The sequence below is a fragment of the Metopolophium dirhodum genome, chromosome 6, assembly GCF_019925205.1.
Source record: "Metopolophium dirhodum isolate CAU chromosome 6, ASM1992520v1, whole genome shotgun sequence".
NCBI classification, from domain to species: domain Eukaryota; kingdom Metazoa; phylum Arthropoda; class Insecta; order Hemiptera; family Aphididae; genus Metopolophium; species Metopolophium dirhodum.
The window spans coordinates 32369000-32385184 of NC_083565.1; the positions used below are offsets into that span (position 1 = coordinate 32369000).

A 16185-nucleotide genomic window follows, 5' to 3' on the forward strand; every position below is an offset into this window, starting at 1 on the left:
AAATCTACTTCTAAGGGTGAGCTCAGGGCCCCCACATTCCTAAATCCCGCCCTGTATACACGAGTATACCTATAGCTACAATCTGAATTGTTTAATATTATGTATAATTTTTTTCCCTGAGTAGGGAAGTAAGCGATGTGTTTCCTTTGAGATTTTTTACCGTGAATGAAAACGTTGCGTATTATTACTCCCGTCGTGTATAGCTACTCCGATATAAACTAATATAGGGGATTCGATACCGTGATTTTCTATTTTTGTCTAACATACGTGCGACATAGGATTTTAGAGTTTGGACGAGTTCTTCGCCAAACATACCAATTGATATAATGAAGCGATAAGGATTTTAAAAACATGTTTGAATTTGTCGTCAAGACTACATGTAATCGACTTACCCACATTTTTGGTTTTTTGATTTTAACTTCTCCAAAAGTTGAAATACGACAATTTTTATATGATAATTTTAGGTATTTGGGTATTATAATATCAAAAATAAGGGAAAGTCGATTTCAAGTGGACTTGACGACAAATTCAAATCTGTTTTCAGAATTCTTGTCGCTTCATTAGATCAATAATTGGTATGTTTGGCAAAAAACACGTCTAAAATACTATGTCGCACGTGTGTTAGACAAAAACAGACAATCACCGCGGTATCGAATCCCCTTAATTCAACAGAAAACGCTGCGAAAAACACCGTGTATAGCTCCGGCCAAGGCATTAACAATGTACCTACTTATTATTCGATTAGTCCTTATGGAGGTACTGATTTTGTAATTATTATTTAAAAAAAGTAAAGTATTAGAAAAAAAGAAATGTATGGTTTTGAACCATGTTATTTTACTAATAGATAGGTACCTACCTAAAGTAAAAATACTATTAATTAATATTAATTGATATTAATATGTTATGTTATTTCCACATAACAATTTATATAGAGTAGGTCTTACTATCTTACTATTTATTATATTATTGTATAACTTTTCACTACAACAATACTGACGCCTGACGGACTTGAAACAGTTCTTAACCTTTGCTGTCAAAACTATACTATGAAAACACTAGGTGTTATATACAACAATTATACTACATATTCTATCGGTTAGGTGTAGGCTCGTAGGTATAAGGCGTAGGACATTAGGTAGGTATTAACAACAATACTCTGCCGATGAGGTCGATTCCCTGTACGGGTGTATTATTTTTATTGTTTTTTTTTTCGTTTTAAAATAATTAGTTGCTAATTTTATGACAAATAATAATATCTATGTAACATCTAATAAATGTTACAAATTGATTTGAAATGTTAATGAAACATAATATAGCACAGTGGGATAAAGTGTCAACATAACATTATATGTATGTGATTTTTGATGTTACATACACATTACTTTACTTGAACACATTAGATTTGCATTGCCGTGAAATAATGCATCTATGTTTCTAAAGATGTGCTTACACTGTTTCCTGAATGTCAGCAAAAACAGGGCATTAAGTGTTGCAGCAATGTTTTTCATACACGTATGCAACTCGCATTGCGATGTTACACGTTCCAATAAAACATCGCTGAAACATTGATACAACAACTCATTGCACAGTGGGAACGTGATAAAAATAATGTCTGGTAACGTGAATGTAATTTAAATATAAATATTTATACTTAACGAGTAACGTAATTTTATTACTTTTCAAAAGTAATTCACTCATCACTGTTTATAACTAGGGCCAGAATAATATTCTCTCAAAATAGCCAAAATAAAATGTTAATATTCTCTTAAAAATTTGATAAAATTCTTCCAATATTCTTTAAAAATCATAATAAAATATTCAAAAATATGCTTTAATATTAATATACCTATTCTCTTAAATTAAAAATATATGCATATTTCTATGCAAAAGAATGAAGTACATAATACAAACAAATACTAATATAAATAGGTACCTATACAGCCTATATAGGAAATAAAAAAATAATACAGCTTAGAAACAACCTTTAACTTATAATACGTAACAATTTATTTATTTATTTAAATTAGATTAATGATGAATTTTAATTGTTCAATTAAAATAATTTTTCATCGCTATCTACAGACTATACAATTAGGTACTATAATATGGGGTATAGTTATCGTATATACGTTGGTATAAAATACGCATATAATATATACAAGGTGTGACAGAAAGACCTGACGAAAAACAAATTGATGATATACTTAAGCGTATAACAAAAATTGTTAACATTATATGATTAGTAAATAATTTAAGAAATATACTCATGTCAGCAAATTCCCTAAAAAAAAATATTTTGAAAAAAGTTCTTAGGTTTGCCAAATTCATTTAATCAAAAAAATATTGATATTTTAAAAAATAAACTACTTAACTTAGATAAATGTTTTTACTATCAAAATTGTTGTTATAATCAGATTCACAAATTGGCTATTTTGAATATAACCAAAAAATTTTAAATCAAATTTAAATTTTTTATTTTCAGTGTTAAAAATAAAAATAATATTTTGCATAATATATATGTGTAGTACAAGTGCCTATATAAATTATATATATATAAAAAATTAAATATTGATTAGAACAAAAGTTATTCCAAAAGTCAGTTCACCCTGTATATAATATGTATATTATCAGGCATATTATAATTTATATTATTTACGCCACTGCAACACAAAATATCGAAAATTTATATAAAATTAATCGATATATTCTCTAATATTCTTTATTATACTAAATATTCTTTTATCTTAAAATATTCTCAAATATGCAAAAAAAACTTATGTCATTGATTTACATGTTTCATTATTTGTAAAGATTTCGAGCATCCGTATCCGTATGACTACATATAGATTAAAAAAAAACATGCAAAATAATATAATTCCGCGGCCTCCGTAGTTATACCGCTCAGCGAAGTGAAGGACACAACACTACAGAATGAAATAATATATTAGTATCTAAAAGTAAGTTATCCTGGGTTTTGGTGGATATTTAGCTGTTATAGTATAGTCTTATTATAAGACTATAGTATTGTATCACCGTTTAATATGTTAATTATCTCAATAACTCAAGTCACAGGTATTTTCCCGTTAATTAAAATTATTTAAAAATTAAAAATATTTTAAGATATTATAATATAATATAAGATTACGCGTATGACTGGTAGATATCGGTATGTAATATTTTCTGATAAATATCATTCTAATAGACACTATATAGCATACTATAATACATTATGCGTTCAGATTTTTGGTAGGTAGTGTAGGTACCTACTATCCACGAGTAGCCAAAACAATATTGGTGAAAAAAATTATATTTTTACTTTTTTGAATGACACCATATCATACATATTTTATTTCATATTCCAAAGCAGAATATTATATTCAGTGTATTTTGATTTACAAATATCAAATTTCGGATAAGTAATAGTTCGTATAGTATTATAAGTAGAGAACGAATATAATATACTTGAGTTAAAAAAAATATGTCATAACTGTTCTAAAAATATGTCAAAATTGCAGTATAAATATTATGTTAAAATCGCAATGAAAAATATACGTATTTCAGTTACATAAAAAATTGTACAAATTATCATGGAAAATAAATAATTGTATCAATTACTTTCTTAAATAACATGATGGACATTAAGGGCCGTATATTCATAGCCGATGCTTAAGAATAAGCAGGGCCAGTGCCGGATCAAGGGGTTTTTTGCAATCGTTTTGTTTTTAAAAAAATGCGTATTTTTGATTATTACACTTAAATATCAAACTAAATATTTTTAAGTTGAATGTTTTAGGTTAAATTCGATTTCAGATGATCAGCTTTCACAAACAATTCGATTGTGTGCTAGCAGATAAACTAGTTCTAAACGTAAATTTATTTAAGCTACCGTGTAGTTTTTATGCCTCTTCATCTCGTTTATCCTTAAATTTTCTCTTCATTAAACCCACTTAAGTATTTTTTGACATTTTAAATTATTAAAAATAATAAACAAACGACAAATAGATATTATATACAATAAATACGACGTATATATCACGTAACTACGCAAGACAATAACGTCAATAGTAATATTACGACAATAATAATATTATTAGGTACGATAATAACGGCAATTCGATTTTGTTGTCGGCAAAGTTGTTTAAGGCCGTCGTTTTCGGGGAAAACTCATTATAATTTATAACCCACCAAAACATTCAAATAAAATCTAAATATATTTTGTTTTTCCAACGTATGATAAAAAGATATAGGTACCTACAGTTAATTTTGTATGCCCAAAGGGCCTCTTTTGAGTGGACCCAGTGCAAATGTTCCATTAATTATCCTTGCATAAATACGGCACTGAGAAAAAGTATTGCTCAAGCTAATTTTGCTAATTAAAAAAAAAAAATTGTGATAACTAAAATAGCAATGTAAAACTTTTTCTTTTCAAAAGTCTTATGAATCTCATTTGACTATTTGAGTCATATAGTATGCTATAAGCAATAGATACTTATTTTCAAGCAACGACTATGAATACGGCCCTAACATATTACAGAAAAATAGTATTAAAAAAAATACAAAAAGTATTTAAAAATTAAAATATAATATTATTTTTCTGAATTAAAATGTATAATTTTATACATTTCTAAATATTGTTTTCTTAAAAATTGTATCATTTGTTACTTAAAGTATGTGATAAATACATTAATATGGATAATAAAGATATTTTGGTACTAGTTGAATTAGAGATTTATATAAAAATCCGGAATTCCAACTATTTTTATAACACTTGAACACTTCATATTGCACAGTACAGTTGTTTCCAGTGTAAGCAAGTTAGATTTTCTTGGTTGTTGAACAATTTCATATTTTTTCCGTTTGTTTGTTGGTTTAAATTATTAATTAACATTTATTTGCTTATTATTTTATTACATTTTTTATTTTAATATGAGCCAAACAGCTGAAAAAAAGCGTTTTAGTATTGTCTGGCAGTACATCTGTATTTTATTTTATTTCATTACATTTTTCAATAAAATGTGGATATAAATTCTTATCTAGTTACTTTGTTTCATTTTATCGGTTTAGTCATATCCGTACTGCCGTAGTTTTAGATTCTGAGCGAAGCGATGAATGTATTGATTTTACAATGAGTGTGTTTTTTTTTTATTTTTTATTTTTTTATTTTTTATTTTTGTCTGTCATCACCTCTTAGGACAGTAAAAGTGCTTGGATTTTCTTCAACAGTAACTTTTCTGATAGGAAAGTGAATCTAGTTGGTACTTTGGTGGGGTCAAAAGTAAAAATTTCTCAGTAGTTTTCAAAAGCGACGTGAAAAACAAAAGAAAAATTAAGGAAAAACGGGAATTTTTACGCAAAATCTGTTTTTGAGAAAATCGATTTTGGTTTTCGGTGTAACTCTAAAACAAATGACCGTAGGGACATGAAATTTTGACTGAATGTTTATATTAGCATTTACTATGTACCATAAAATTTTGAAAATATTTTGACTCTTTTTGAGCTGTTTACGGACATTGTCAGTTTTCAATTTTTTTAGTTTTTTTTTCTATAAATATCAATAAAATTTTATCTGTTGGGTAAAAAAGCTTGAAAATTTAATAGAAGGCACCTATAGGTTATTGTTTCAAAGCCAGATGAAAAAAATTAAAAATCCTTAGTCAAAGTTTTTATTTATAAGCATTTAAAGTTCAAATTTTGACAAAATACTGAACAATCACGAAAATTAGTAAATTATTTTGAGTTGAGAATTCATAAAAAATTTTCTTTTTAAATCTAAGATTTGAAAATGTAATATTATATTACTCATAAGTCATAATTTTGTCTACCTTTATCAAAAAAAAAAAAATGTCTACAAGAAACTTAGATTAAATTTTTACGAGTGTCTGAAATTTATATTTTTACAACATTTGATATTCACTTGATTTCTCATGTAACAATTTTCTTATTTTATTGTAATTAAAAAACGAATGACTGTAGATACTTGAAAATTTCACTGAATGTTTATATTAGCATTTTCTATACACCATACAATTTTGAAAATATTTTGACTCTTTTTGAGCCCTTTACGGACATTGTGAGTTTTCAATTTTTTTAGTTTTTTTTTTCTATAATTATCAATAAAATTTTATTTGTTGGGTAAAAAAGCGTGAAAATTTAATATAAGGCTCCTGATATATCGTTCTAATAGCAGTTGAAAAATATTAAAAATACATAGGCACAATTTTTTTTATAAGCATTTAAAGTTCAAATTACATTTTCAAACTACAGAAATAGATGTGGATTTTACTGAACTGTCTATTGAAAAACCTCATCCTCAAGTATCACATTAAATAATAATTGTAAATATAAATAAATGTTAGTAAATAATTTGAAGGACCTTTTTTTTTTTTGCTTTCTCCTATGCACTGCGGCCCGCTAGATTTCAAAGTACTTAAAAGTGGCCCGCTAGTTACTTCGAGTTGCCCATCCCTGATATATAGGTAATATATAATATAATATCATGTGGCCCGTGGGAATGCCGAATAACATAATATTGTTGTCCGCATGAATATTTCAACACCACATTATTCCTATAATAATTCGAAATAAATTCGTTTATATAGGTCAATATTTTACTGTCGCGAGAAGACAAGACGGTATCGCTGTGACGGAAACGAAATATATATTGAAATTGAAATGTCGTCGGATCCTGTGCACAATAATATTATCAGCAGTCCGAACACAAAATATCACGAAAATAATAAACGAATAAATAATTTTATACAATCCGTGATATCGGCGTTCGCCTCACCGCGACTCGACCAATAAAAACTGCGAACCGGACACGGCGGGCGGGGTGAGGGGGAACCATTAAATTTCCATCGTACACATTTTCTATTTCATGTTATTATCATTATTCGTTGTAAATGTCATGATTTATTATATTATCGAAGGTTTTTACGCGATACGAAGATAATAATAATTCTTATACAAATACAAATTATAATATTGTTCATCGGCGAACCTTCATTAGTTTTCTGGACGTCGAGCGCAACACCGATTTCGAAATCAGAAAATCACTCCGTTTCCACTAATTCACAAGTAAGTAATTCATGATAATTTAGTGTGCAGGACCAATAATATAATATTATTAATTTTATGTAACATTATTAATATATTATAATATCAAGCCGTTTGTCATCGTTAGATCTTTAATTATTGCGTTCATCGGAATTTCGGTCGTCCGGCGGGGCGGACGCGACATTTTTGAGATATTGAAAAAAAAAGTCTCATTTGGTGGTAGGCGACTATTCAATCAGACCATCGTTGTTTAAAACGGAAATCACAACAGTATCGCATCGTTTGAAATAATTATAAATTTGTATAATATTGTCATTCGTCGCGGTTCAAAATAATTTATAAGTACAACTGCGGTGGGCTAAATATGAGTTGTCGGTTTAGAGTGTGTGTCGAACGAGTGACAGAGAACGGTAACGAGAACACGTCCGCCCCTTGTGCTTAATAGCATTCTGTTGTCGTATTGTATAAATATAATATTAACAAATTTTCAGTATAATACGCAACCGCACGGGCAATAGCAAAAATTCTAACATTTTATTTGTTCACAAATTGTACTGCTGACACACAGCGTTTTAAGGTGTAGCACGGGATATACCGTAACCACTGAATAGTTTTAATTCTTTAACGTATAGTGTATACGAACAATAGTGGTAAATACATTTTGTGAGGAAAGTTGTATTTAATGTTAGTACGGTAATATGTTTTAAATAGGTACCTACCTACTGGCTAGGTACTTTAATATTTTAAGTATTTGTAATAAATAGGTTCCATTGTTTGTATTAATATAATTTACACAGGGCCGGTCTGGTAGATGTCGGGGCTTTATGCGAAATGTTTTTGCTGGACATGTTCAATGGGTGTAATTTAAATTAAATAAGAATTATCAAACTTAACATTGTGATATTATTATAGGTAACATACCTTAACATAGTACACAGTTCAACAAAACAAAATGAAAATTTACGTCAGTCTAGGAGTTACATTTTAATATTTTAGTTTTGAATTACTATAGCCATCTTATTATTTTTTTTACTCTCCATCTTGAGCCTCATTTGAGGTTTTCAACTCATAATAAAATTGATGATATTTTGGTGAAATTAAAGGTCACAGATCTATTCAATTTTTTTTTCTTCTATTGATATTTCTAATGGCCTATGGTATTTTATCTTACTTATACTATTAAAAATAAAACTTAATGTCGTAAAAGGCTCATTTTCTTTCAAAAGTTAGTTTTATAGTTCAAAACACCTTTCTCTGTTTTTCTATATTTGCACCCAAGAAACCGCTTGTTATTTAAACTGTTTTCTGCCAGTGTTTAATTTGTGTAAATGAGTGAAATCAAAAATTCAGATTAAGTCGTTTCTATTACTTGAAACACGTTAGCATTTCCTGTTCCTCTAACAAGTTGATACCGGTTGTGTGGATGATAATTACGTTTTCGATAGATTTATGTCATGTTCCGTGTGTGTATAGATAGCAACTTAAAATGTATATTTAATAACTTTTACTTTGGGTAGTTTTTGATTGGCTTTTATGAACATTTCTGATACAACGTGTGTTTTTATTTCTCTGAAAGTAAACTGTTCACTCATGTGACATATAATTTAATGATTTTCTAGTATATTTGTCATGTACAGTTAATTTGAACGTCCTCTTGAACTGTCTCTTATAAAATAAATCTGAGGATTGTATATACAAATTAGGTAAATATTATTGTAAATTAAATAAATAACATTATTTGTAATAAATTCATAAGCTTTATAGGTAGTTGACATAGGCGTGCGCAGACATTTGTGGCAGGGTGGGCTAAGTCAATAAACATTAAGAAACCTGAACTCTGATGGAAGAAACAATTAAAATGTTACATTCTTAAAATTTACCTACTCATAACCACCCACTATTTAAGGAATAAATCATTCATATGATAAAAAACAGATACATATTTTTTTAAAATTAAATAAGAAATATTTTAATTGTCAACACAGTTTTCAATTTTAAATAAATGCAATTTCGCAATCTGTAATGGTAATATGTTATCAATTTTATTTTTAAAGACATTTAATTTATTATTATTTATTATCATTGAGTGTCAATGTTATTTTTCACATACCTAATTTAATGTTTTATGATTTAAAAAATCAAAAAATGTGATGTTTTTAGATCATGTATTATTGTATTACTATGTATACAAATTTTGGTACAACTCGCAAGGTGGCCACGTCCCCCCCCCCCCTGTGCGCACGCTTATAGTAGTTGAAAATGCATGATCAGAATTTTTTTATCTAATAAATTTATTTTAAGTACCAACTCACTTAAAATTATTAAACTAGATTTGCTAAATACAAAACTATAGTGTTGTAACTTTGTACAAATATTGAAATATTTTAAGTAATATTAAATAATTAAATTAAAAACATGTGGAAATATATTTACTATAAAGTGGTTATAGGTACAATATTATAACTTCATTTTGGTGATTGTTATAATTTTTTCAAAAATTTATATTTATAATTAGACATGATATAGTAAGTTGTGCTAAACAATACCTAGTTCAACTACTCGAATATACTACTACTATACCTTAGCATTTATGGGATAACTACACAACTTATCTTACCATACAATTAGAGTATAGTCATAATAAAATACATTTTTTCAATGCAAAAGTAATTTGTATTAAGCACCAAAGAAATGTTTTTGCAATTATTTAGGTTTTGACTAAATTTACTTGTTTATATAAACATTGATTTATGTGCACAGTTATCTTTTTAATCTATGCTAATAAAAACAATTTGCTTAATGTATTAGTTATTTTACTATTATTATTGGCATCCGCGGAAATTGTTCTATGGGCAGGAGCATTATTCGATATCAATATAATTTATGTAAAGAATATTTACATGTCCTATTTGAATGCCTTATTTTTGAGTAATGAGTGGGACGAATTCCCTACGAGTTATGACTATTCTAGTTATGCTATTCTTTAATTATATTATTAAGATAAAACTTGATTATAAGCCATTAACTCAACTACTTATTTAGTCCATATTTAACATTTGAAAATTATTTTAGTTATAACTTATCCAGCGCTTGAAAATGTGAGTTTTAAATTAGAGCTAACTAGGTCAATTTTTATTTGTTCTATAGTACTCTATAGTTGATGTGTTGACAGACAAATTACTTTCAAACATACTGATTGCATTTTCCACTACACTTTTGTGAAAACGCATAAAACGATTCAATATATAACTAATTTCAACTAATGGGTTCACTTTCCAGCAGAAGAATACCCTCTCCAACTCAAGTGATGGCTGCTACACAGTTCGTTAAAGACGCTGTTGCGCACGATCCTATTGTTATATTCTCGAAATCGGACTGTGGCTACTGTCAGATGGCTAAAGAAGTAAGAATTTTAATACTTATATAGACATAAGGATTAATAACAATGTGTTTTAACTTTAAAATTGTGCTAGTGTTTTGATAAGCTGAAAGCCACTTACAAATCCATCGATTTAGATAAGAGAGAAGACATGGATGATATTCAAGATGCTTTAGAAGGAATAACTGGCGCTCGATCGGTAAATTTATTGATACTAATTAATTTATTAAATGGATTCGCTATATTTATTATTATTTTAGGTGCCACGAGTGTTTGTGAATGGCGTATTTATTGGTGGAGGCTCTGACGTAAGAAAGATGTCCCAAAATGGCAAGTTGGAAGAGCTCCTAAAAAAATAACTTTATTAAACTAAAATAAACATACCTACTTGAATTAGAAACATTTTAGTCCAAATAATTCTGTATACTGTTTTCCAAGAATAATGTTTTATTTCAAAACAATTCATAATATAAAAATGTTACTTAAATTATTTGTACTAGTTTTTTAAAATTTAATAAATATTGTCGAGTATAAAAAAAAATATCAATTTAATTTATTATCAAGTGATAATAGTCTAATAATTTTAGAGATAAAGCATTACTGAATTTTTAAATTCTCATAAAAAATTTTGTGCATTTCCGCCATCATTTGGGGGAGAGACGACATCATTGTGAATGGCAGCCAACATCGATTCAATGTCTAAATGGTCTGTTTCAGTCTCACCACCTCCAATTGCCATATCACTTATATCTACGTTTGCAACGGGGGTTTCTTGGTCAGGTTGCATGAGTTCTGTTTGTCCGGACATATTTTCAGAAATATTCTGTGTTTCTTGTATAGGAGGAACTTCAGAGTTTTCATCTGGGATATTGTCCTTCAACAACATGTCAAGGTCTGTGTCCATAGTATGTTTGTCGTCAGCTAAATCACCATCATCCTCAGTCTTGATCACGTCCTGTTGATTCTCTATAGAATTTAGTATATTGTGTGGTTGGAATACTGACGCGGTTTCTTCCATAGTAACATCTGATTCCTGTTGTAAATTTTCCTGTTCCTAAAAATAATAATTTAAGAAGTCATAAAAGAATTTTGGAAATTATAAGTAATTTAACCTGTGTTGTGGATGTTGGTTGCTGGTTGTGATCCCTTTGAATATGATCCAGGCAATCCGATCTGCTATCAAACGATGCAGAACATACTTGACATCTGTACAATTTTTTTTTTTGTTGCTGTTGTTTGTTTGGTAAACACTTCAGCTGATGTGTTTGGTTTTGATGTTGTTGCTGCTGAGGTTGTTGTTGCTGAGAACATTTAAACAAAACAAAATTTAAGGACCATAACGAATAGAAAATAGGTATAATAATTTGTTAAATGAGAACCATTATTACTTATAGTAGCTAAAATGAATTTAGGTTCCTTTATATTTTTAAGTTGTACATACAAAAGTTTGTAAGTTCATACAAGATAAAAAAAATACTTATTTCAAGGAATAAATAGTAAATAAAACATTTTAAGGGACAAGAACAAACATGGGAATAGTGATTATTTTGCAACAATTTTTAAAGTGATGAAAATGATTGAACCAATTTGAAGAGTAACAATATATTGAGTTTAAACGAAACATTACAGGTTGTTTATTTTATGAATTTTCATCGTTTGCACGATTCATAATATGAAATAAATAACTATAAGTTGTAGCAGCCGCTGACTGCATTAAAAGGACGATACAGGTAACCAGTAGATCGTTCGACAAGTGTTTGTACATATAATGAAATCCAACGATTTATAAACTGTCTCATTCTGAAATACAGTGGTTCTTGAAAATTGCCCGGTAGCTCTAAAAGCAACTTACAAAAGTATGATTTTTGAGTTCCTGTTAAAGTTTGTGACATAATCAATATGATATATATATACAATTACTTTATAAAATCAAAATTAATTTTTACTACTTGTCTTTCTATATTCTACACATTATACCTATATATTATTTAACTGCATTTGTTAATGTAATGTATATAAATTTTAGTTAATTCAAAATTTTTTTATTTACTTAATTGTATAATAAAAGCCATATATTTTATTACCTGAGTTACTGTTTTTGTCACGGTTTGGTTTGATTTTTCGTTATCTTTCTTTTTCATATGAGAACGCATATGGAAACTGAAATGTAAATAAATTAAGGGCGTGTATTGGGAAAATATTATTCATGAACATACCGAACGTGACCAAGGTCTTTAGATTGGAATGGACAAAAACCGCATTTGTATATTTTAATTTTTGAAGCGTCCTGTCTTGATCTCAAAGGAGTATTACTTCCACCAGCACTAGTGGAAGGTTCTCTAACTGTCAAACCACTAGGAACTCTTCTCTGGCCTATTTCTAGTTCATCGGTCCTTAAACTCCCATTGACAACCTAGACAGACAAGATAAAAGAAAAATAATAATAAATAGTTAAATATTATATACAGATATAAGCACAAAATAAATGTATACTTCAATAGAAGTAACAGGCTGATCAGCAGGCAACAATCCATATTTTTTTTGAATGTATGATAACATTGCATTTTTAACAAGTTTCAGATCATTTTCCAGCTTGTCGATATGAATGAGAAGGGATGTGCATCGCTTGCACATGTGATCCGCAGGCGTGACAATAATAACAAATTCTTCTCCCATGAGTTCACCAATCTTTTCTGGGTATGGTGCATTACTGTGTGGTGTAATGCTTGAACATACTCGTGTTCGTTCCCCATACAATTTGGAATTACAAACAAAACAAACTGCCATCGTATCTGAAAATAAAAAAACATTTCTAAATGATTATTAAGAATATAATTTGTACACCTGTACTTAAATTTGAATAAGAAAAATAAATTTAAGTATGCTATTAAGTAATACAAGATTGATAAGAGGACGTTCCATAGATATTTGTTATCTCCGTCTTATAAGTGCGTAACATGGCACATTTTACGCTCAGCAGATCACGTTTAACTCTGTTAGTTTCAAAATTATAGTGAATTTACCTATATAAAATTTTAACATTATATCTAGATTATTATCTAGAGCAAATGATAGGCTTTTTGTTATATTTCAATTTTAAAGCGAGTTATGAGTATTTTAAGATATACCTACAAACAATTCACAATTTTAAAATACTCAGGTATTGCTTTAAAATTAAAATATAACAAAACGCCTATGAAATGCCCTAGAAAACAATCTTATCTTTAAATTTTATAAGAGGTAATTCACTCTAATTTTTAAACTGACTGAGTTAAACAAGATCTGCGGATCGTAAAATTTGATATGTTATGCACTTGTAAGAGTGAGACAACAAACGTCCTCAAAAGTTACATTATTAATATACTAGGTAAAATATAATGTAATTTTAATATTCAAAATATTGTATATTTGGTTCAGATTTTTCACTAGAGAGAAATTAATTTTCATTCATTGTTACACAAAAATTATATATTTTTGTTAATAATAATCAGGACTCTGGACTTAAAGCATTTGCTTATTTTTATGGATTGACTTAAAATATAGCAGAGGGATATGGAAGTGTATGTCGTGTTACGACACGTTCAATTATGAAATTTGAAATTATGAAATTTTCATAGATTTTTCAAAAAAAATGCTTATTTCCGGTTTTTCTACTTTTTATGAATTTTACTGCAAAGTAGTTTTTAAAAGAATTAAAGTTAAATCATTTAAATGCAATAATGACAGTAAGATTTAATTAGTTAATTTTTTTTTCAACTATTTGTAAATATCGTTTACATTTTAATTTTCAGAAAATCTATAAATAATAATGGAAATTGTCTCAAAAGTGAAGTTTGATTTTTTTTTATTTTTAGTTAGAAACTTGTATACAGTTACACAAATTATGTCTAAAGTACTTACTTTACTTTATCATGTAAAAAAAGTTTTTTTTTTTAATGAAATATTTTGGCTTGAATTTAAGATTTTAAATGCTTATTTTAATGATTTTAAGTGCTATAAGTCCCAAGCCCTGATAATAATGAACACATTTCAATCAAATACTATAGTATGCAAAGTACTAACTAAAATTAAAATATTTTTGATATTGAGTAGTGAGCACCTATTTGTTTCAAGTTAGGGAGGAGGGAAGTCAGATTAAGTCGAGACATAGAGCTGGTCTAGTTTTGACTACATGGACATTGTCAATACAGCGAGGCACTCAATGTGGTTATACCAGTTTTACAGGTAAAAATATTACAGAGTTGCCAAATATTCCTGTAAATATAGTCAATACTCTTAGATATTATAATATTAGCCATTTACATCATGATCAGGAAAGACTTGTTGTATAATTAGTTAGTAGCACATAGGTAGTAGAGAATTTATGTAAGATTACACTAAGGACCTTAATATTAAATTATTATTGTGCCAAATTACATCATATACAATAATAATTATGGTAAGACACATCAACTATAAATAAGTATCATAAAGCATAATATAAAATTATATATCTAACAAAATATTAGAAATCATCACTAATTTTATTTGATAAACTATAATTTTCATAAAAGTTTACAAAATGTAGACACGGATGAACGAATGTTGTAGTGAGAGGATGAGCAATAATTGGGATCAATTTTTTTTTTTTTTTTTTATAGCAGTGGTGAAGTGTGGAAAAACCAAGAAGACTATAAACGCGACAATCTCCCGAGGATATGTACTATACTAATGTTTGATAAATATAATATTAGTTATGGACGAGTCACGAAAATGCAAAGCTCACGAGATTCAGTTGCGACAACATTCAACAGGTAGAGCTGGCAGACAACAAAATATAAGTCATCGATAAGAAGCAAGAGATCTCAATCAAACGTTACGCCACACATTTTCTCTATCACCGTACACCCACCGCACAATGATATAAGACGGCGAATAGGAATGACTCGACGTGTGTTGGCGCCTGGAAATTTGTTCGATTTCCGCATTAACGGGAAAATGTAAAATTACGAGGCGGACATTCAACGAGTTGGACGAGACAAGAATGACGATTAGTACTGCGATAGATTTCCCGCCTGGTAACGTGTCGCCACTGACTTGAATACCCACAACACTACATAGGTACACCTACCCGCCATTGACTTGATAATATGAAGCAAATCGCGGGTTTCCAAAATGGGTACCGACCGACGATTAAAAAACAAAATTCATACTCGGGCGTGGGACGGAGATTTGGTAACGTCGAAAACCCATGTGGGACGGTATCGTCGGTCGCAAACGACAGAAAAAAAAAAAAACACGTCTGGCAGAAGTTTAGTGGGTACGTAAAACACGTTGGACGGTGGGTTTAGAGTACGTGTTTGGGTATTGACACGTATCTGTGGGTGTAATCAGTGAGTTTTATAAACTATAAAAAGGACGTTTCATCGACGAACGGTGTAAAATTTAACATAATATTTGGTCGTTACTCACCTCGGCGCAGCACACGCAAACGGATAAAAAACAAAAAATCCGAAATCACTCGGAGCCGGAGGAGACAACGCCGCCGACGATCCCTTGGCAAATGACGCGCCGCCGGGAAATCGCTAACCGCCGTCGAATCAGTAAACTGCCGCCAAAGCCGCCGGTCGCTAGACGCCGGTTGCCGGTACTCGGTAACCGGTAGAGACGGTAACGGACGCCCGACGCAACAGCCAACTGCAAATTGCGATGCACGAACGCACGGCGGTCGATGCGGGGATCGATATCGGACGATCCGCCACTATCTGCAC

At 29.4% G+C, this 16185-nt stretch overlaps 2 protein-coding genes across 4 annotated transcripts; one reads left to right on the plus strand and one right to left on the minus strand.

Moving 5' to 3' along the window:
• Nucleotides 1–6847: 6847 nt before the first annotated feature.
• On the plus strand, nucleotides 6848–10922 carry LOC132946295 (glutaredoxin-2, mitochondrial-like). 3 transcript variants are annotated; one of them, XM_061016207.1, is made up of 4 exons: nucleotides 6848–7077; nucleotides 10204–10459; nucleotides 10530–10634; nucleotides 10696–10922. In XM_061016207.1, exons 2-4 carry the CDS (start codon nucleotides 10319–10321, stop codon nucleotides 10792–10794), a joined length of 345 nt encoding a protein of 114 aa, XP_060872190.1. In that variant the 5' UTR covers nucleotides 6848–7077; nucleotides 10204–10318; the 3' UTR covers nucleotides 10795–10922. The 3 variants fall into 3 exon arrangements, with proteins under 3 accessions (XP_060872190.1, XP_060872193.1, XP_060872192.1); XM_061016210.1 differs by having other exon boundaries at nucleotides 6853–7077; nucleotides 10339–10459; XM_061016209.1 differs by having other exon boundaries at nucleotides 6856–7077; nucleotides 10336–10459.
• On the minus strand, nucleotides 10865–16144 carry LOC132946294 (serine/threonine-protein kinase pakD-like). The gene is made up of 6 exons (XM_061016206.1): nucleotides 15887–16144; nucleotides 12929–13227; nucleotides 12652–12848; nucleotides 12520–12595; nucleotides 11548–11736; nucleotides 10865–11489 (listed from the first exon to the last, which is right to left on the minus strand). The coding sequence occupies exons 2-6, from the start codon at nucleotides 13220–13222 to the stop codon at nucleotides 11052–11054; spliced, it is 1194 nt and encodes a 397-aa protein (XP_060872189.1). The 5' UTR covers nucleotides 13223–13227; nucleotides 15887–16144; the 3' UTR covers nucleotides 10865–11051.
• Nucleotides 16145–16185: the final 41 nt, after the last annotated feature.

Bases quoted from the DNA above. Each gene is read 5' to 3' on its own strand.
- LOC132946295 (XM_061016207.1), top strand. From the start codon at position 10,319: ATGGGTTCACTTTCCAGCAGAAGAATACCCTCTCCAACTCAAGTGATG. The intron at 10,460-10,529 runs GTAAGAATTTTA...AAATTGTGCTAG, and splicing joins ACTGTCAGATGGCTAAAGAA to TGTTTTGATAAGCTGAAAGC. The intron at 10,635-10,695 runs GTAAATTTATTG...TTATTATTTTAG, and splicing joins GAATAACTGGCGCTCGATCG to GTGCCACGAGTGTTTGTGAA.
- LOC132946294 (XM_061016206.1), bottom strand. From the start codon at position 13,222: ATGGCAGTTTGTTTTGTTTGTAATTCCAAATTGTATGGGGAACGAACA. The intron at 12,596-12,651 runs GTATGTTCATGA...TTTACATTTCAG, and splicing joins AAAGACCTTGGTCACGTTCG to TTTCCATATGCGTTCTCATA. The intron at 11,737-12,519 runs GTAATAAAATAT...AAATGTTCTCAG, and splicing joins TGACAAAAACAGTAACTCAG to CAACAACAACCTCAGCAGCA.